At 31.5% G+C, this 23,399-nt stretch overlaps 1 protein-coding gene and 1 pseudogene across 1 annotated transcript in view; one reads left to right on the plus strand and one right to left on the minus strand.

Annotated features, from left to right (window-relative positions):
* The window catches only part of LOC139702403 (cadherin-18-like), a 215,788-nt gene that overhangs the window by 2,438 nt on the left and 189,951 nt on the right, over positions 1–23,399 (plus strand). Inside the window, 2 exon segments of the mRNA XM_071603491.1 lie at positions 2,561–2,647; positions 2,880–3,047. Coding sequence (XP_071459592.1) covers positions 2,561–2,647; positions 2,880–3,047 — 255 coding nt within the window.
* LOC139702264 (cornifin alpha-like) lies at positions 5,495–5,905 on the minus strand (annotated as a pseudogene).

Genomic DNA, 23,399 nt, shown 5'->3' on the forward strand with positions numbered 1-23,399 from the left:
CAAGCAATAACGTTTGGGATAAATGTGAGAAATATTTGTATTGAGAATAGTGTTTCCTCAGTTTTTTTGAAGGAAGACCTGTACTGAGAGCTATTAATGGCTAATGATTTAAGCTTGGGTGACCTATATAACTCTGCATAAATAAGAAAACTCATTTGGAAATTATATGCTATTATTAAATCCTAAATTAAAAGAATTATGTTGATTAGTATGCTAAAAATCATTCAATAAACTTCTTTATCCACAGATGAGAAACATGAAACTTAGAGAGTAAAGTGCCAATGAAATTGTGAGAGTTTCCTCATAATGGATATTACAGTTTGACTCTACTGTTACTAACTTCAGTTCTAAAAAGTCAGTGTTTCTGTAATATATGTTTATAAACATATATTACATATATAAATTAAAATACATTTTTACATTTTTGGAATGACACACAAGACCAACACTGTGGAGAAAATACTTATTCTACTGATTTGCAATACATTACAAAAGCCACTTTCTTCACCTTCTTCTCATGAATTATGCTTTGTTAAATAACTAAGTATAAAGGGTGAACATGTTAATTTCATTTGAAAATCTCACCAAATGGTGTGAAAGTATTAAGATAACAACACCTTCTATATATTTATCACCTTAGCTTCTAAGAAGAATGACTAAAAAAATCTCTTATTTTTTGAAATTCATAACTTGAAAATTAAGAATATTTTGGAAACTAAAGAAATCCATCTAAAATCATACAAATATTTTAAATAGATAAAAAATTGAAAACAATAATTCTGGCTAAAAGTAAATATATGAGAACATTGAGATTTGGATAAATTTGATGATTCATGAAAGTTCACATTGTAAGCAAATTATATTTAAAAACAAACAAATTCTGTATTTTTAAAATATTTTTAATTGTAGACAGACACTATATTTATTTTGTTTATTTAGTTTTTTTTTTTTGTTACTGTGGTGCTGGGGCTCAAATCCAGTGCCTCATGCATGCTAGGCAAGTACTCTACCACTGAACCACAACCCCAGCCCCAAATTCTGTGTTTTTAAACTCTCTTTTCAGTTCTTGTAACATGTTGGATCTAGACTGCTCTTTTAAGTTAGGAGAAAATTTTTGGATCGTTTTAAATTAAATCAGCATGAACAGTCCCTTTGCTTTCCTAAAATATTTAAAAATTGAATGTTTTATTTATCAGTTGGTTGAAATAAAATTCTAATTCTAATCCTATACAATTCTTGTACTATGGTGAAGTAGCATTGTTATTAACCCTAATTTATGGAAAAAAATGCTGACAGAGAAGAATACCCTGCTGTGTGGTCTCAAGTGATAGATATATTTATTCATTTCCAACACTGCATAAACACCTTTTTAAAATTCTATATAAGAATCATGCTATGATTTATTATATAGATTTTAAAATCAATTGTATTTTCATGTGAATTACTTTGTAATTTTTTCACATCAGCATTACAGTTTGTACTGATTTACAGACAATATTATGCAATAAGATAACAATGAATTAAATATCTTCACTAGATTAAAGAGCCATATTGTTGAATCGATATTTTTCTAAACACATATTTGAACACAGATACATAACTATTTCAGCAAATTTTATTCAATTTTTTTGTTTTTAGTAAGCTAATAATTTCAGAATCAACTTTGCATCTCACAAAAATTCTTATTTGTCTCCAACAAATGTTTTTCAAGCTTTACTTTATTGCCCAATTGTACCAAAATCCAAGTACAAGAATTTTAATATTTTTTTTATCTGAAAAAGCAACAAATTTTTACTTTTGATGTTTTGTCCCCTATTATCCCTTTAATCCTTTCTTTACATACATGGGAACAATACGTATATTAGACATCAAATCTAGGGTGATGTCATCCCCAAGCTTGGAAGTCTATCTGCCCTGCATGCCAAGTCCATACCCTAATATATTGTAAGCATGACCTATCAGAGTCCAGGCAAGCTATACCTCAGCCAATTGCAGTTCACACTAATATTCCATTCTGACAATCTGTGCCCCAAGCCTGGAATAATTTTTAGCAGAATACCTTCTCTTTTCTCATTATCTTCTTCCTCCTCTCCCCCTACCCTCCTTCTTCTTCATTTACTTCTTAAGTACTTTAATAACTATTTGTTTGCTGTGATGGAATTGAGAGAATTTGGGAAAAAAATTTGAAGTCATTTATCATGTATAGTATGTAGTTAATATGTAGGATGTGCAGGTCTGTATACATCTAACAAAAACAAAAACTTTATACGTATACACACGTACATGCAGACATACGTACTTTATACATACATACAAGCAATACACACACACATATACACATACATATATATGCCATTGAGAATTAACATTATAGGTAGAAAAGTGTGTAAAAATGCAAACAGGAGCTTAGGTTTGTGTATATATACATTTCTGAAAGGACTTGCATATTTTCTCTGCCTATCACCATCATTCTGAAAAAATAGCATACTTTTTTTTCATTCAGATAAATAGTTAAAATTACATGTTTTGTAATGTATATAATTTCCCCTCCTTTCACTAGGTAGAAAATGCTTACCTGTGTTCTCCTACTGTGAAGACTTGGAATCCTCAGACCACTACAGCTTTGATTCTCCAAGTGCTTCAGGATGTAAATGTGGTCTGATCTTTCCCTGATGGGCAGTTAAATCATGGACTCGCTGAACAATTTACTTTGGACTGTCCTTCCAAAAGATGCTTTTGCTTCTCTCTTGAATGCTCATTAAGCATTTGTAGCTGACAAAGAAGAAAAGGAAAACCGTGAACTGGCAAGTTATCTTACAATGAAAATTATGAGCACATCTTGCATCTGTCCAGTCCTAGTGTGTCTCTGTTTTGTGCAGAGGTGTTATGGAACTGCTCACCACAGCTCCATCAAGGTGACCAGAAACCAAACCAAACACATTGAAGGTGAAACAGAAGTCCACCATCGTCCCAAAAGGGGATGGGTGTGGAATCAGTTCTTTGTTTTAGAAGAACATATGGGACCAGATCCACAATATGTTGGAAAAGTAAGATTTAAAAAAAAAAAAATTGTTTCCTATAGTTTGTTTTTTTTTTTTCCTCTCCTGAGAAATTGTGTGGTGAGATGAGAATCGAGTTGGATACGATTTGAAACATGAAGTGATTTTTTTTAATAGAAAGATATACTTTGTATTGAAGAGCTTGAGGTATTTGTAAAAAATGAACACTTTCAATGATACTGCATCTCTTTTAAATCTTTTCCAGAATATTGAAATGTGCATCCTTTACCAGAACATTAGTGACTTTTTTCTTTTCTTAAGTAGGAAGGCTTAGTCAAAAACACAATTAAATTATTTTATAATATTGCAAAAGTACATTAGAATATGCAATGTCGCTTATTGAAGCATTTATGTTTATTGGTAACTTTTTATCTCTTGCTAGTGCACATGAGGCTAAAAAGTTACTATGAACATAATATCTAATATGTTTCTGGTGATTGTTACAGAAATATATTCTTAATCAGCCTTTCGAACACATGGATATTTTTCTAATTCCCAAAAATTGTTGATAGATTTAAATACAGAGTAAATATGCACTAGTAATATGGGGTTTGAGAAAATCCCAAAATATTATGGGACAGAATAACCAGTAATATCAGAATAAGTTATCTTTCTTTAAAAAGTATAGATAAGAAAATTCAGTGGCTTATCCTTATCTTCAGAAAACTGTCTACTCAGTAGCATGGGAGAACTTAGGTATATGTCATTTAGGTTCTAGAATAGAGTAGGAGGTTGAAAAGCTTAATTCTGATTAATTACTGATCTCTGGAAGCAGCACACAGATTTATTCTGTTACCTATGGGAGAAAGCAAGCACAGCAGTGGAATCACCCTGACCACAGTGTCTCAGTGGCTTCTGTTACCCTGATTGACTGTTTCTTCTCATTTTAGCACTATTACTGAGGGGAAAAAAAAACAAAACTATTCCATTCAAACCATGGTACTTTCCTTATGTGTAGACAGCTCAGGATCACAAACCATGTCTTCTACCCCTGGTCCAACAAGACTGTATTGCAGCTGCATTTTCCATACAACACAGGAGCCATGGTGTCAGAAACATAAGAAAATATCTGAAACAAGTCTATCATTTCCTCATATGCATAATAAAATGAGACAAATGACTCATGTCACTCACTGTATGCTAGTTTCCTCTACAAAGTGTTGTATAAAAGACATGAAAGCAAAGGCACTAATATTAATACAAAATATATTGAATTATTAGAAAATCATTTTTGTTTTGAAATGCAAAATACATTTCTATAATCATTTCAGTTCTTGAAAAGAAGAAAATAATTGGGAACCGACAGAATTTTTTTCTTTTGATGAGAAATAAGAGAAAGACATTTTATTATCAATTTATTATGCTTATTTCTTTTCATTTTAATTTCACTAAATAACAAATAAAATTTTCTGGAAATGGGAGAGAAAAGAGCAGATAAATTTTATTTTCTTTTGGCATGCTTAGTTTTGGTAGAAGATAAAAAATTAATCAGAAGATGGATTCTAAACAAATGTTCTGAGATTGGGGGATGATGAATATATGAATGAGTGCACCTCACAGATCTGTATGTGGTAGAGACTCGTGATCTATTGCACTCAGTGCAGGACCTATGAAATTGTTATCCATTTAACTTTTTTGTAGTATCAATGGACAGATGTATGTGCATGAAGGGCCACATTAAGGATGGCCCAACTTATATGAAATTTAAATAATCAGCGCTAGTATACAGCCACAACCATTCATTTATGTATTATGAGGGCTGCTTTCATTTCACAATAGCAGACTTCAGTAAAGATGAAACACTGTGGGACCCACAAATTTGAAGATTTTTAGCCTTGGCCATTTATAGAAATGTTCTTGAGCTCCTGGGTAAAATGTTTGCCACATAGTGTACTGGGTGTGAATGCCTTTGGGTGCAAGTACTGAGATTTTTATTTTTATGCACTGACCTTTACCAATATGTCAAATGTAGTAATTCACAGAAAAGCATACCATGAGTTACAGGCTTTGTAACCATGTTAATGATTATGATAATTATTTGAAATTATTGGAACAAAAATCTTTCTGGTCAGTGGGTTTTTTTGTTGTTGTTGTTTTTTTTTTTTTTTTTTTTTTTTTGTTTTTTTGTTTTTTTGAGTTAAAAGTGATTTAATGAGGGCAGAACAGGGAAGATTCACTTGACCCCCTCCCAACATCCCTCTTCAGATTAACCCTGAGACCCTGGAAGACCTACTCATCCAGTGAGACTTGCAGTCACCTTCAGAGGCTCAGGAACCTTCCATAGTTGAATGTGAGGGATATCTTTTTGGGGGGTTCAAAGAGGGAAGGATGATGACTCATGTTAATCATAAGGTCAACAGAAAAATGGGACTCCTGAGCAAAATGGAAAAGGGACATCCAGTGGTTGCCTCTTCAAGGGTGTGGCTGTGACAATGTTACTTCTGCTTTGTCTTCTGCTGAGCTGGTGTTGGAGTGACTGTTGAGGGGCAGGACTCTGGCACCTTGGGTTGGCAGGGCTCAGGCACCTTGGATTGGCAGGGCTCTGGCACCTTGGATTGGCAAGGCTCAGGCACCTTGGGTTGGCAGGGCTCAGGCACCTTGGGTTGGCAAGGCTCAGGCACCTTGGGCTGGCAGGGCTCTGGCACCTTGGGCTGGCAAGGCTCAGGCATCTTGGGTTGGCTGGGCTCTGGCACCTTGGGTTGGCAGGGCTCAGGCACTTTGGTGTGACAGGGCTCCTTGGTTTGGGGAACACGTGGTTCCTGGGGTGGAGGCTGGCAAGGCTGCTTCATCTGATGCTGCAGCTGAGGGGGTAGGGCTCAGGGCTGCTTCTGTTGCTCGGAACTCATGCTTGCACTGCCCATTCATTCGTTATTCAGCCAGTCGTCCACAATGGCCAGGTCCACATCAGGCACCAGGTGAAGAAGCTTGTGGACCAATGGCTATTGGGACACAGTGGTAGACTGACACGGACTCAAGTAAGTCCACAGGAGGTGACCCGGCCAGCAGATGCTCCACCAACAGTAGGTGTGTGTTTGGGGAGAGGAGGGGCGGGATGAAGAAGAGGAGCCATCTACATGCCAGGGTATTAAGGCCCAGCCTTACTGAAGCATGGTCAGTGGTTTTATTGACAAGAGTTTTCAGAGGTCTTCACTATTTTTATTGGTGTACCTTCCTGTGTAGTTTAATTAGAAAGTGCTTACTAGTCGACTTTGTTGTTCTTATTTTGTTGCTATTACATGCAAAAATAGAACAAATAACCCTCTATGCACATTATTTAGCATACATATAGGTAGAACTATAAGAGAGATTTAAAAAGTAGGATTCTATTCACATATAAATAATTATAATCTTGGAAAAATCACTAGATCCCTTTTAGAGGTGTTGAAGTATTTTATACTTTTATCAGTGGTGTATTAAAATGAGTGATTTTCTTCAGGTATGCTTTCAGAGATAGTTGTAAAACTTGGAGTTTTGCACATATGATAGGTGAAAAATAATATCTGTGCACTTTTAATTTGCATTTCTCTTATATTTATCAAATGCAGTCACTATAAGAGAAATGCAAATTTATTTAGGAGAGTTTTTTAAAATTTTATTCCTTAATTTGATATTATTTTCTTGCTGTCTTTAACATTGTAGAGATATATTGGTATATTCATAGAAATATATTAGTTATTTAAAGTAAGGTATCAATAATTTTTCATATTTGTTTATTTTTTGAATTGATTATGCTATTTTCTTTAGTAGGAATTTAATATTTTAATAGACAACAAATTCTTATCACTTTTTGGTTTAACCTGCATTTTGTTTGATAAGTAATTTCTGAAGTTTGAGTGAGCTGGACTTCAGAATAAGAGACGTTCAGAATAAAACATTCTTTGGTCTTTAATGTCTTTAGTTTATCACTCATATTAGAAAGATAACTTATCAAATAAAAATAACTATTAAAAGTAGAAATCTTATGGTAAAGATATTAAGCTACAATTTAAGATACACTATTTGGTGATTAAAATATGAATTTAGGGCTATATTATATGTAGAGATCATGTTTACCAGCAAAATATATACACGATGTGTAGTTTATAATTACAGAATGTGTTGATCTCATTGGTAATATTTAGGAATGTTTAAATGCATGCAATTGATACAGTTTAAAAAGATACATTAAATTGATAATCTATTAAAACAAATCTGCCTATAATATGCTTCATATTATTTAATCAGTATCTGCTTATGATTACATAGATATTATACTCCATAAATACATATTATATTCATTTCAGTAATGTAGACAATTTATGTAACTCACCATATATATTTAAGAAAGGAAGATATGTTTATTACAGAGTGTTTGTGCATGGACATTGTCCTCATCACACAATCTGGCAAATAAATAGAGTAGAAGTAAGCATTATAAACAAGAGAAAGACCAAAAAGTGTGTTTCTATATAGCAGCATGGTTTAAGATAAAATCATCTAACCTACATAAAATTTTTTCTTAGCTATTTGGTATACTGAAATTAAAGATAGTTTTGATAGTAATAGGGGTTTTCATTTTTTTTTTCCTGAATTAAAAAAATGGATTATATTCTCTACAATCACTTTTTTATATTTAGGGAATATTTTCCTACAATTTAGTATTTTCCCTTGGTTATAAATCATAATATGATGAAAATATTACTTATGTCTGTTGAGAACTTGACTTCTAAATGTCTCTCATTCTCCTTTCCACTTGTGACTATACATATAGGAGTGGATGAGTGTAGATTGAAGATAATTACTGCCAACTTGCTTTGTTAAACAAAAACAGCAAAAGTATAGTGAATAAGGAAGGAAGTCTAACAGTATAAAGGAACTAAGAAATGGCTTTGCAGAATTACTCCAGGAGAAAAAAGCAATGATGTGAACAGAATTTGTCTTGGCAGTGTCAAGGAATAAAATCTAAGATAGCTGATTCTTTCATAAAAATCACTTTCCAGTATATGCATCAGGAAATTCCCCTCTCGTCATAATGATTATTGCAATTTTTCTGTAGTTATTCATTTTTTTACTTAGAGGATAACCAGTAAATGTCTTTTAATACTGTATATTCAAATTAAATGAATGACTTTCAGGTTGTAGAGAGAATAAATCATGAAAAAAATTGGTAGAAAATTTCAGTCTTTTCAGAAAAAAATAGCTTTAATGACATCATGAACTCTGAATTAAAAAGTAATGCACAGCACAAATGGTGGCAATTGTCACCCAATATTGTCCAAAAGATAAATTTTTTTCACTTTTATCATAACTTCATTGGGATGGAAAAATCCATGTATCAGAATATGACTTTTGAGTCTTATATATGACAATGTGATGACATAATGTCATGTGGACTTAACTATGAGTCACAGTTCTTCTGTGCAGATACAAACATTTTTTAGTCATCATATAGAAATTTATCTATTTGGATCTAGACCTAAAAGAAACTGGATTCAAAAACAGGAAATTTATTTGATAGATATAGCATTCATTTAATTTGCAGTGGTATAGGAGTTGCGTTATTCTTTTTTCATTGTTGTTTTTTTTAATTTTTTGATATAGTAGATTCAACCTCAGAATGCCTTGTTACTAAGCTACATCACCAGTTATATTTTATTTTGAGACAGGGCCTCACTAACTTCCTGAGGGTTTTGAAAGATGCTGAGGCTTTCACAAACTTGCTGAGTCTGATATCAAATTTATGATCTTCTTTTCTCAGCCTCCTAAGTCACTGGGATTTCAAGCATGTGACATTTTGCCCTGCAAAACTTCTTCTTTTTTTTAAATGAATTAAATAAGATTTTATTGTTAATTATATTTTTAGAGAATAAGTAGCATTTTATTTGAATAATGTAGAAAACATTTAAATTCATAAATGTATCTCCCAATGTCATTAGTGCAAGACAATACATATTAAAAACAGCTTATAAATATGTATTCACATTGTAAACCTCATATTACTATAAAAACACATTCTCGTGTGTGTGTGTGTGTGTGTGTGTGTGTGTTGTATTTGTATATCAATGGTGATGAAACATATTTTTTTTTTCCCTCAAAGGGCATTTTGCTATAGTTGAAGACATTTTTTTTTTGCTGTAGTCTCCTTGTCTATTAGCTACCATTAGCACTGGTACAAGAGTCCATAATACTTAAAAGACCTATGAAAATGTTTTAATTCACTTTCAAAGTAGAATAAAAAGATGAAAATGAGTATATTTAGTTTGTATTATCTTGATCTTTCTACCAACACAATTATACATTGATTTTTTAACTAAAAAAGGCCCTAATAGGCAAAAAGACCAATGGTCCATGAAAATTCTGGAGGCATTTCTTCTTTTTGTAAAAGGCACTGAGTATTGAACCTAGGGGTGCTTAACACTGAGCAATATCACTTTGAAGTTGATCCTCCTACCTCAGCCTCCTGAGCCAATGGGCTTACAGGCATGCACCACCACACCCAGAGGCATTTATGAGATTTAGTTGTGACTCTTCAAGGGGTGATGCAGCTGTTCTTTGGTTAGTAGAGCCCAGGAATACAGCTAAAGATTCTGTAACACATAGGACAACTCCCCCACAAAGAAATTTCTGACCCCAAATTGAAATAGTGGCAGGGTTGAAAAACTTTGTATAAGTGTACATTAAATGCACATGTATGTGCATGTGCATACATGTAAACAGGCAAGTTTTATTTGTGCAAAATGTTTTATCAAGTGCATAATTAAAATCTGGAAAGCCATTCTAGATAATATCAGTAAACATGGGTGCTGGAGTGATATTGATTGAGCCACAGAAATGTTTGATTTACTTATATTATTTAGTTTAAAATAGGAATTCATTAACTATATTACTTTAGTAATAAAAAAATGCATTTCAGAATTATAAATTTACAAATTCTATTGAGTGTTGATTATCAAAGTCATGGTAGCAAGAGCCTCTTTCTTATCTAAGCAAAATTTATTAAACAAATCTGTTCTATTAAAGGAAAGCTTTCTATCATCCTTCCTGATTTCTCAAATTGCACCAACACCACCAGGATAGCACAAACAATGACACTCTCAGAGGATGATTTTGTTTGATTTTGCCTTGTTTTATTTGTTTTCAATGTATTTATTTATTTTATTTGCAGAAAAAAACAGGTTTTTCTACTATGAAGTCTGTTAGAGTTGGATTTTGGCTCCTTAATAATAATTATCAAAACAATGGAGTTCTGATTTAAAATCCCATACCCCAAATGTGCTCATTAGTATGTATCTTCCTATTTATCTTTTTTTGTCAATCTAATTAGTTATACATGATAGTAAAATGCTCCTTGACAAGTCATACATAAATAGAGTATAACCCCTTATTCTTCTGGTTGTACAGAATTTCATTCTTTAAGGCTGAGTTATACTCAATTGTGTGTGTATATATATATATATATATATATATATATATATATATATATATATATATATATATATACGATATTTTCTTTATCCATTCATCTGTTGAAGGACACCTAGGATGGTTCTATATTTTAGGTGTTGTGAATTGAGCTCCTATAAATATTGATGTGGCTGCACCACGGTAGTGTGTTGATTTTAAATCCTTTGGGTAGAAACTGATGAGTGGGATAACTGGGCAAAATGGTGGTTATGTTATTTTAATGGAATATTGTACTTTTTTTCTGACATAACGCCAAGTCATATTAATAATCAAAAATGACAAGGTAGGATCATTGCACTCTTAATTCAAATATTGCACATGTGTGCTTTCATTTGTGTGATAGGTGATAAAATATTTTATTGCAATTTCATATATATCAATTTTTTGATTTTATACCTTCAAGTTAAGTTCTGGAGTAGAGTTCAAAATTATATGTTTCATCTAAGTTTTACGTTTATAATTAAATCGTCTATCTACAACAGTGCCTTTCTTTACATTTTTATATCAAGTTTTTCTTGGTCAAATATTCTTGAGTATTTTGTCTACACTGTTATGGAAATGCCATTTATCCTCTGTCTTTCATTATCACATAGAATAAAAATTTAACTTTTCATTAGTTTATTCACTCTGACAATTTCTATTTTCAGTGCAATATTTTCAATCTTTTATATTTATTTTTATTTGCATTTTCATTAATTATTGTAATTTATTTTGTATTTCTCTTCTACAGATTTTTATCTACTTTTTTTTATTTATCCTCTTTGTTCCCTTGTAATTGCTTCTCTAGGGATTTACCTCTGCTGTACTGGAAGTTGTATGTTTTATGTTTTTGACATAGTTTGTGACTCTCATTTTTTGCATATGTTTTTTATTTTGTATGTAAAAACATATCTCCAAAGTAGAAGAAATGTCAAATTTTATTTTGTTTTCTATTTTTTAACATGCTTAATTTATTGTTACTTTTAAATCCCAAGTAATCATTCTTCTTATAATTGCTATTAAGATTCATGTAGAAAAGTATATGCTTATTTATAACATTAAACTACTTTGCTAACATCTTAATGCAATTTAAAGTTGACACATTTACAGTTATCTTAATACAAAGCCTTAGGATAAACAGAATTTATTTTTCTTTTTTCATATTATATTTGTCTGGCATGTTTTTCTTCATTAAGTTATTTATATATTTTACATTATTATTGAAATCATTTAAACCTTATATCTTACTTAAAATTATCCACATTTACCAATGTTTTTGTTTCTCATTATTTCAATCCCATTTTTACTTTCTAATTTGATTTTCTTAATGACTACAGTCATCATCCAGTTCATGTGTTGTTCTCCACATGGGCAGTTATTAAATATTGCAAATACAAGAAATACTTTATACATTGAGTGTAATTTATCTTTGTGCATCTCTGTGTGCTAATTTCTCCTTTATTTAAAAGTTGTTTGGATTGGAATCCATCTTAGAAATATATTAACATAATTACCTCTGTAAAGAGACTTTTTCCAAGAATGACACATTTTGATGTCCTAGGGATTAGGACTTCAGTGTATTTGGGGTTTTCAGGGACACAGTTTAATCACAAAGGTCTGAAATCAGTATTTTTTTTCTGAATTGGAATTTTAAGCTTAATTATATAAACACCCTGCCTATTATTTTTTTTTTAATTTGCTACTGACCCATTTATTGATTCTGAAAATTCTTTTTTGGCATTATTTTATTCTGTTTATTTATGGCTTACTAATGAATTGTCCATCTAAAATTAGTCCTTGTGACCTCAGCCTCTTCATTTAAATATGCATATAAAATTGAAGATACTATTAGCTATTAGCATTCTACTTTTTAAAATTTTTTTTTTATATAATGGCTCATCCTTTCTTGTTTTTACTTCCATTTTTTTTAAAAATTCTCCTAAACCATCTATTTTTAATTATTCTTAACCACATATTGCATTGTTTAATTTATCTAATTGCTTTTAGTTTGAGTTTATTTTTGCAAATTTGCTTACTTCTTTTGTTTACATACTCTATTCCAAGGAGACTTGATCCTGTCATACTTTCTAAGAGTTTGCATAATGCTGTTCTTTAATGGTGTGTGAGTGAGTTGAGTGAATTGAGGATTTTGTTGCGGTCCTTTCAAACTATAGTTTTAGAAATAAAACACAGAGCCATATATCTTTTTATCTGCAGACAACAAAATGCTTAATAATTTTGAAAAACTGCTAGCAATTAATTCCTAACAACTGATTCCATATATTTAATATAACAACAACTAAAAATAAATCTAATATATCTTTCACCTGGATTGCACTTTGGGGTTTTAATTTCCTACAGATTTTTTTTTAACTTGCACAAACATTTAATTGTATACAGCTTCCTTGTTACTTATTTAGGGTGATAGGTATATTAAACTTTTATTTCATTGTCAAGTATTCTGGCTTTCTTGAAATATCTCCTTTCCAATTGTACACCTGGAGGAAATTGAAATCCTTGTTTTCCAATCATCAGGTTATGAGACTGTAGATTCTCCTTGCCAGGGCTCATGACCAGTTCACCTTCTTCAGAAGGGACTGGGGCTGGCTGCTAGTTTGAAATGGCTTCCCTGTCCCATTATCTTCCCTTACTTTCTTTGCCCCCAGTGAATTATCTTTCAGTGATTCCAGCTCAGTTTTACTATATTGTCAATTTTAATATTTGTAGACCATTTCTAATTGTTAATCGAAGTGTCTTTATAAATGTTGCCTACTGTTTTTTTAGTCATTATCTTATTTCAGGTTTTTCTTTGTATAAAAACAAGATTTGGAGTAGCTAATATTTTTTTTAATATCCCTTCTGGAAATAAACAAAAGTGTTCTTTGACTATGTTTCAATATCTTTTTGAGAATGTAAAGATGAATATTTCTAAATGTCTAGAAACATTTTAAGGTGTTTCTTAATTATAAAATAGATATATTTATTCCAAAAATGTTATTTCTTTATTAGTATTCACTCATATATTTTATCATTTTTTTTTAGATTAAGAAAGAAAAATTTTTAACATAGCCCTATTGTATTCAGAAAAAAAATCTGTTCTGTTATTTGATTGATATGTATTCAATGAATATTTGAAGACTTATTTATATTGGACCTAATAAAATAACATTTTTTAATTTCAAAAGGAAGCATATAGGTCCTTTAGATACATTCAGTTTTGTTCTGTTTTGTTTGTTTTCTTTCATTAAAAAATCAGACATTCATCATAGGAGTTCCAGAATGAAATATAATCAATTCCTTTCCTCTAGGATTTCTAATGTTTCTATGTGTGGTTTACTATTTATTATATCCCTAGAAATAGAGCAATAGATGCCTTGAAATCTTTTCCTCCATTAGAAAATAACATTAAATATAAAAATAAATGTATACTAATTTCATTGTCTTTGGTTTACTTTGTTTGGAGCTACAGATTGATTACTGTTGAGTTTATTTCATAAAGATTTATGTCTAATCGGGATGTTTTTATTTCTTCAAAATTTATTGAACACATCCTGCTTTCTGGTCATTATGTTGAGCATTATAATAAACAAAGTGGGGGATATTAACATTAAACTAATATTCACACAAATAAATATTCAACTACAAACTGTGATGAGAATCATACAGGAAATTGTACTTGCTGTACAATATAAATCCTAGACGTTAACATCTACAATGGCTGAAGGAAGAATATTTTGAAGAAGGGACAGACAGGCTGATATTTAAAATGGAAGAGCCAATTAGCAGGTTAAGAATAGCAGTGGGCTTGCAATCAGGGTGTATCCAGGCTGAGGGAGCATAAGCATTTGAACAACCTGAGTTGAGAGATACCTTATGCCTGGAAAAATCTGAAGAAGACCTGACACCTGCGGTTTCCAAAATTAGCAGTAGAGGAGAGAGAGAAGCTAGGCTCAGTAGACTCAATGCCACAGGCCTCTCCAGTAAATAACTGTGAACATAATATTCAGATAGATGTCAAGGCATTGTTAATGTTAATAAGAAAAGTATGTGGCATATTTGTGTTTATCAATAGATTTAATATTAAGAAATCATTCTTAATCTTCTATGAGAAACTACACTGTAGGAAATAAGAATGTTAGGAAAATTAAATGTAGGTTAATTTATATAAAGGAGTTAACATACCACAGTAACAAAGAGCATAGTTTTCTTATTTTTTCATAATAATTTTTTCTACTATTTGAGGCTTTGACCTTGGTAAGTTCAATATAGAGGACAGAAGTTTATTATGCATGTCAATATAGGTGGATGAATATGTTTGTTTATATTATTTACTTCAAATGTCACTGTCTTAACATGAATGATAGTTTTACTAAGAAAAATCTGCATGCCATATACTGTGCTTGGTTGTAGATATCATTAATCAAATAACTCCAATGATTGATGAAATTAGGCAAGAAGGGAAGACAGTTTTGAGAACAAATGATTGTATTATATGCTAAGGGTGCTAACAATGTCAGGCATAGAGGACAGTGGTACAAGAAAGAATGGGTGCACTTGACTTTGACCAATATATGGAAGGCACTTCAGAAGAAAAGCTGAAAGAGATATGTTGCTATTACTATAAAACAAGACAGACAAGTTTGGCTGGTGAAGAGAGAGAGTGTGGAATTTTAAGATCTACATATGAAAAGGTGACTGAGTAGATTTCAAGTACAAAAAAGAATAATTGGATCACGCTGTACCTGTTGACAAGTAAGAATGGGAAAGATGCAGGAGATAATAGATGAGCCACAGCATGCTATCCTGGTATTATCCAAAAATGTACAGGGATGCACTGAAGGACTTCTAGGTAGAAAATGACAGAAAACAAAAGACAATATTGGCTGTAGAGAGGATGCTTTACCTGTTCAAAAATCTAGACTAGAATGCGATAGTTTCAAAAGAAATTGAAAGGAGGAATGAGGAAAAATAAATAAATATAGATTTGAATAAATTTTGTTGCTATTGAAAGTGAAGAATGAGAAGGAAAGACCACTTAACAATGGTCTGCAGGCTTCTGATGGTACTGAAGGGCTAACTAGTAAACGAGGAGTCTCACGTCTGGGAGTGAGGCTGCTGGGGTTGAACAGGCTGTGTCCAGGATTCAGGTAGGCAGACTAAGACACATGCACACACTAGAGGAGAGATGAGGGCTGAAGAGCAGCAATGAGAAAAGGGGTTGAATGGATGATGGAAGGTACAAATTAAGATATAGGGAAACATGCATCCATTTCTTTTTTAGTTAGAATTTTGGGGAGCACGTGATTTTAAGGGCAAGAAAGAAAGAAAAAATGATTGTAAAATGAAATTCTACAGAGGAAGCAGAAACAACAGGGTGGAAGTAAAAATCACAATTGCCAAGGAGAGAGTCTCAAGGAACAAGTGGACAGAAAGAATAAGTAGAAGAATTACATTGTTTCAGACAAATTTATACCTGAGTGGTTATTTTCTTCTGTATAGTTTTAGTGGTGCTCCAGAGCTGAGCTCCAAAGTGTTTACTAGGGATAGAGGAAGTTTCTGAACTAAAACAAACCCCTGCAGCCTTTGGTTATTTCTGATATAGACCTATTACTCTCCAGTGCTTGCAACATCATTCCCTCACAATTAATGATCCAGGGCATGTAAAAAAATCTGATATTCCTCAGCGTGCTTCTGAATTCTTCTCCTGTGCTTTCATGATTTATGCAATGTTTGTGTTGGCTAGTAATCTCCTGCTGGCTCTTGAAGGAAACCATGTTAAATTAGGTTAATAATAGGAAGTAATTTATTAGCTTGCTAACCTGAAAAGTAGAACATGCTTCCAGCATGTGTAGAATCAGAGATACAAATGATATGATTAGGATTCTAACTAATCCCCTAAAGTGACAAAATCACAAAGCATGTGAGGACCAAGTCCAAAGATTTGCAGCCAAGAGTTCAGTCAGTTGCTGTATTCTGCTATATAAAGGATCTTCTTCCTTTAAGCTAAGTATGGAAGAGTTTAAAGTGACAAAATATTTGTCAATTACAGATATTAGGTCTATCTTTTAAGACATCTCATTTTTAGGTGCTAATTTATTGGTTAAAAAAAAACTACACTGATTAACTTAAGCAAAAATGTAAGTGCACACATGTGTGTGTGCACACACACACAAATAAAACCTAAAAATATAAAATGAGAACTGGGGTTGTGGCTCAATGGTAGAATGCTCGATTTGCATGTGCGAGGCCCTGGGTTTGATCCTCAGCAACATAAAATATATATATATATATATATATATATATATATATATATATATATATATATATATATATTTAACGTATTGTGTCCAACTGTCCAACTACATCTAAAAAATAAGTATTTTAAAAAAATTTATAAAATGAGAAAAATTCATATTGTTGAAAATCTCACATCCTTCTTTGAGGTTTTCTTTCTTTTTTTCCTTACACTTTTTTCTTTGATTGTTTCTTTTTTTATTTGCTTTAATGACTACTGTTCAGGGCATAACTGAAACTAGTAACAGTCAAAATGTGCCAAAGAACTTAAGTCTTGATTTATGAAGTAATCATTGGGAAAATCATTGACTTATCATAAAGGATTTAGATTAGTGCTGCTCAAGGGAACATTCTGAGGCTGGGGTCATGCTCTATGTCTGCATTGTCCATTATGGTAGTTATTAGCTACATGTGGCTAGTGAATATTTGAAATGGGGCACATGTAACAAAGGAACTGGATGTTTATATTTTATTAGTTTAAACTTTATGTGGTGTTCATATATATGTTCATATTGTGTGAATATACTATAATGAATCCTGCTTATATATAATAAATATATTTATTTTAAAAGTAAGAATAATAGTAATGATAATAGCAATAGAAAAGAGATCAGTAGAGAAGAGTAAGCAGATCATGGAGAGAGAGTTAAGAGGCATAAGGAAGGCAGTGGGGAATGACATTGATCAAATTATGTTGTATGCACACACAGATGTGGCATAACAAAGCCCAATATAAGTACAATGAACCAATAAAAAATTAAGTAGTTACTTGTTACTGATAACATCCATATTAGACAGAAAATATTTAGACCAATAAGGGAGAAATTTTGCCACATTTACAAAATATATGCAGACATAGCAGTCTGTGAAAGTCATATAAATGCAGGGGCATATGGAATGAGATTAAATACTAATGATCATAAAATATAATTGTAACATGGAACAAATTTATAAAGACCAAAAGAGTTATGCCTTAATCTTTTTGATTCAAATAACATTTATTGTTTGGTTTTAGTGAGGAAAATTATTAATATAATAACTACTAGAACCATTTTCAAAATAATTATTATCACTTATTAATTGTGCAAATTAATGGATTTTTACTGCAACATTTACAAACTGAAAATATCATGCCTTGGTCACATCTACCCTGCCTTCTGCCATCTCTTTCCCTATTTCTTTCCCTTCTTTATCTGATATCCTTTCCTGTCCCTTAAAGTCTCTTCACTTGCAAGTCATTTTAATTTTTTTTTAAATTTTCATATATGGGAGAACTTGTAAAACTTGTTTTTTTGTGTGTCTTATTTCTCTTAACATGATGTCTTTCACTTGGAATAACTTTCCTCCAAGTAATATGATTTTATTTTTCTTTGTTGATGAATAATATTCTACTGCATACATACAAAATATTTTCTTTATTCAATTATCTCTTGATAGGCACATGGGCTGATTTCATATCTAACCTATTGTCAACAAAGCCACCATAAACATTTATATGCAGGTATCTCTTTTCTATGCTTTTTTTTTTTTTGGTTGTATACTCAAGAATGGGACATCTGGGTAATATGTGAGTTTTCTGTTGTATTTTGGTATGTTTCCCCAAAGCTCTTAAGTTGAAAACTTTGTCCCAGGGGCAGCATTGTTCAGAGGTAGACCTTTTGGAGAGTGATTGGAACATGAAAGCTGTAACCTTATCACTGGAGTAATCAATTGGATGGGTTAATTGTTTAATTACTGGGAGGGGATAGAAACTGTATACAGGTATATGGAGGAAGGAAGTCACTGTAGGTTGTTCTTTTGCTGTTGCATAAATTTTAATTTAATGTAATCTTCTGTCAATTTTTCCTCATTTCCTGAATTTTGGAAGCCATACTCATGAAATCACTTACCATACAAATATCCTGAAGTGTACTTACTATGTTTTCTTCTAATAGTTGCTAAGATTCAGGTCTTACTTTAAGGCCTTTCTCCATTTTCGGTTGATTTTTGTACAAGGTGCATGATTGGATTCTGTTTCAATCTTCTCTATATGGATATTCAGTTTTGCCAGAACCATTTTGTGAGTAGGCTGTCTTTTATCCAATGTATGTTTTAGAATCTTTGTAGAGGACCTGTTGTAGATGTTGGCTTATTTCTGAGTTCGCTGTTTTGTTTCATTGGTCTACAATGCCAATAATATGCTGTTTTGTTACTATGACTCTGTAGTATGTTTTCAGACCAAGTACTGTATGCCTCCAACATTTCCCTTCCTGATCATGATTTCTTTTTCTATTTGGGATATTTTGTGCTTTTATAAAAAATATATTTTATACTTATTTGGAATAAGTAATTGGTATGCTCATGGAGATTGCATTTAATTTATACATTTCTTTTAGTTATTAATTAATAATAATTCTTCCAATCTAAGAACATGGGGGTCTTACCACCCTCTATTGTCCTATGTTTCTTTTTTCAGAGTTTTGTAGTTTTATTGTAGATTTATTTCACCTCCTTGGTTAAGTAAATTCCTAGCTATTTTAATTGTTTGAGACTATTGTGTCTTGGATTTCTTTGCTCACTTCCTACTCAGAGACTTCATTTTTATCCTGCTACTTTGCTGAGTTTAGTTATCAGATCAAGAGTCTTTTGGTGCAGTGTTTAAGGTTCTCAGTGTATAGAATCATATCATCAACAAAAAGGAATAATTTGACTTCTTCATTTACTATTTGCATAACTTCTAATTTTTTCTTTTCCCTAATTGCCTGGTTTAAAATTCTTAGTACTAATATGAATAAGAGTGTGGTAAGCTTGTTTTATTCCTGATCAGAGAGGAAATGTGTTCTGTTTTCCTGCACTTGGTATGATGTTGGCTATGGATTTGTCATGTGAGATATGATTCCTGTAAATCGAATTTACTCAGTACTTTTATTATGAAAACTTGTATTTTATCAAAGGATTTTTTCTGAAGTTTTTGAGATGATCATGTGATTTTTATCCATAATTCTATTTGTGTACAGTATTAAATTTATAGATTTGTGTTGATTAAGATATACTTGAATCCCTGAAATGAAACCAACATGATCATGGTGATGTTGAATTTTATTTTCAAGTATTTTGTTGAGGTTTTTGCATCTGTGTTTATCAGTGATATTGGTCTATAAGTTTATTCCTTTTTTCCCTTCCTCTTTGTATTTGTTTTTGTGTCCTTATGAGTTTGGGAAGCAAATAATGGTTTCATAAAATAAGTGTAGATGAAAGGGTAACTTCCATTTGAATTATGGAATAGTTTGAAGAGTATTGTCATATTATTATTTTAAAATCTGCAAAATTTTAGCAGTCACTTCTTCTTGATCTGCTTTTTCAATTATTGAGATATATATTATGGCTTCAGAATTACTAACAACTTTCAGTGTGCTAATATTTGTGATTGTTTTATCTTCTTTGTGAATTTCTTCCTGATCAATATATATTGATGTTTTCTCCTCTAATTTTCACCTACTATCAATTACTCTGAATATAAGTACAACTACTCCTGCTTACTTTCACGTTTCATTTACTTGGACAATTATTCATCATCTTTTCACTTCAGTCTGTGTATATCATTACAGGTGAGGTCATTTTACTCTTGTTGTTCCTGTCATTTTTGTGGCTTTTCTTGGGACTATTTTCAATATCCATATTTATTTTTTACCATCATTATTCACCTTGGGAGTTAGATTTTTTGCCATATTAATAATATTTGTTTCTTTTCTATTTCTCATTTGTGTGTCTAATCTTTTTTTTTTTAAATTTGTTCTTTTTAGATATACATGACAGTGGAGTGTATTTTGACATATACACAGGTGGAGTATAAAGATTCTGTTCTTGTAAATGAATGAGTTGGAGTTAAACTGAAGGAAGAACCAAGAGATTTCAGCTGTAGTACAGCCCATTTAACACTCCAGATATAGTTGGGTCTGAGTATTGCCACTGATACCCTTTTCCTTGGATTTACACTACTACTGCCACACGGCTACGGCTTAGCTATACTTGTTATCACAACACTGAAAAATACCTATCTTCCTTTTGAAATTCATATTTCTTGATCATCTATCAAAATTCCAGACAAGAATCTGTGCTTCCTTAGCTGTGGAGTAGTGGTCTTCCAGCCTCAGGTGGAGAAGATGCAAAATCTGGATTCTAAATGTTATATAACTAAGACAGAACTCTGTCTGCCTGAATTCCCAAAGTAGGGTATCAAGTATTCAAAAGTAAATGGGTGCATATAAAAGGTATAGATTCATATAGACACACAGGTAAAACTAAGAATTGTTTAGCGTTTCTATCCCGAGTAGGAATGTTTAATATCTTTCACTTTGACTTCATTACTTTATGTGTAATGAAGTCAAAGTGAAAGATATATCAAATATAATTCATATATCAAATATAATTCATATTACTTTAAGACAAATAGAAACTCAGAAAAATTCAGAGGATTGGTCTTTTGTAAACTTATTTGCCCACCAATCTATTTTGAAAAAAAGAGGTTTTAGTTATTAGGTTGTATATATGAAACTTAAGGTAATGATTCATGAACTTGTTCTGGAACATCTTGTCTGCTTGGTAATTGCCCTTTCAGTTAATTAACTACTTTGCATGCATGAGTTCTCTCTACTGCTATATCAAAATTATTAGAAGTATCAAGCACATTTATACTATTCAAGGCAGTATAAACTATCTTTAATTAAAATAAAAGAACACTAAGCTGAAAGAAAATGATATAAGATAGTCATATACATTTTGCTTGGAATTACATTTCCTTCTTCCATGATTTATGATTTTTTGCCTTCTTTTTTATTTTTTCCTTTGGTGTTGCTGCTCCTAATCTTCACTGTTGCCTATGTTACTGAATATTATTTGAACCCTGTTATTTTTGTTCCACTGAATTAAATTAACCATGAGTAATTTTTAGTTTTATTACTATTTTTATTATGTTTATATGGAAAGGATAGAAATACCTAATTAAACATCAATTATTAGCACAAACTATATCAAGTAAATATCAACATATTACTTGACGGAAGAGCCCAGTATTTAATTCAGCTGTCAGAGACCAAAGACTCTTTCTGAAAAGCTGTTAATTTACACATACATTCTTTTTTATCCTTGCTTTTCAAGTGCAGTTTTCTAGAGTCTGTAACAAATGTTGAAAACAAGAAACAAGATGATAACATATACTAAATTTGGGTTAATGTGTAAAAATAAGTCTTAAATCTGGTATATGTTACTTTGGGTCACATATCAATAAGGTATGTATCTATCTATGGTTCTTAAATTTCATTGTTTATTTGAATCTGGTGCATATTTTTAAAAAATTCCATAGCCACAGTGAATCTTATCAACATGCTCATCCATAAGAAATTAATTTAAAAATAACCATGAGTAAATTGCAGAAAGATCAATAGAGGGAAGTGAGCAAGGTGTGGGAGAAAGGAAGGAGAAGGAAAGGTGTTGGGGACTGAAATTGAACAAGGTATATTCCCTGCTTTTATAGTTATGGCAAAATAATTCTACTGTCCTATATAACTAAAAAGAACAAATAAAAAATAATTCCAGTGTCAAGACACTATACGATCATTGAAGTCTGGAAAACTGAAAATAGGAGACTGAAATCAATATTTATTTAAGCTACAAACATGCAATGAAGTTAGTGTTTATCTTTGAAAATCACTCATATTTAGAATAATTTTACTAAATTAATAGCATTAGATACAATAATACATTGTGTAAAGTGCCATGAACCTTTGAAAGTGTTAGTAATCACTATTCTGTCTTAATAATTGACACCCAAGAAATAATGACCATCTTATTCACACACACACACACACACACACACACACACACACACACACACCTTTTTTTATCATCTTATATAAAGCAGCAGGCTTTTGGTGAAATTTCTATGAAAGTATTCTTCCTGTTTTAAAAAGATACCTATAAATGAGATAGAATACTGTTTTTCCTCTCTCTATATGTCTTCAGGTAACCTTTTTAATTTATTATGCTTATATAGACATATATGCAAATGTATATATTATGTGTACATCAGTTATTTGGATTGTCATACACTAACGTGTTTATTGATGTGATGTATACACTTAATGGGAAAACTAAACAGCACAATTATAATACAACTGACATTCTTCTTCTTCCTTACAGTTGCACACAAAGTCCTGTCTTAGACATAAAAACCAATTTACAATACTTTTTTCTTTAATTTTAAAATTACTACTTTATACCTTGATTTCTTGCTATGGTGTATGAGTATCTAATTGTTTACACTAATTATACATCTTCTTCTCTTCTTATGTTATCATTCATTCACATTTCTATTTTTTTTTACTTTTCTCATATTTTTAAATTTGTTTTAATTAGTTATATATGAATTCACTTTAATATATCATATATAATAGATTATAATTTCTCATTCTTCTGGTTATACATGGTGTAGAATCTCACTGGTCATATAGTTATATATGTACATAAGGCAATAATGTTTGATTTTTAAAAACAAGTTGAGTACCCCTAATATATAAAGTTTGTAATGCCACAAAATCAGTAAACTCTTTGGAAAAATCCACACCAGACATCGAGTAACAGGTCACA

Source organism: Marmota flaviventris, chromosome 17 (genome assembly GCF_047511675.1).
Source record: "Marmota flaviventris isolate mMarFla1 chromosome 17, mMarFla1.hap1, whole genome shotgun sequence".
In the NCBI taxonomy this organism is placed as follows: Eukaryota; Metazoa; Chordata; class Mammalia; order Rodentia; family Sciuridae; genus Marmota; species Marmota flaviventris.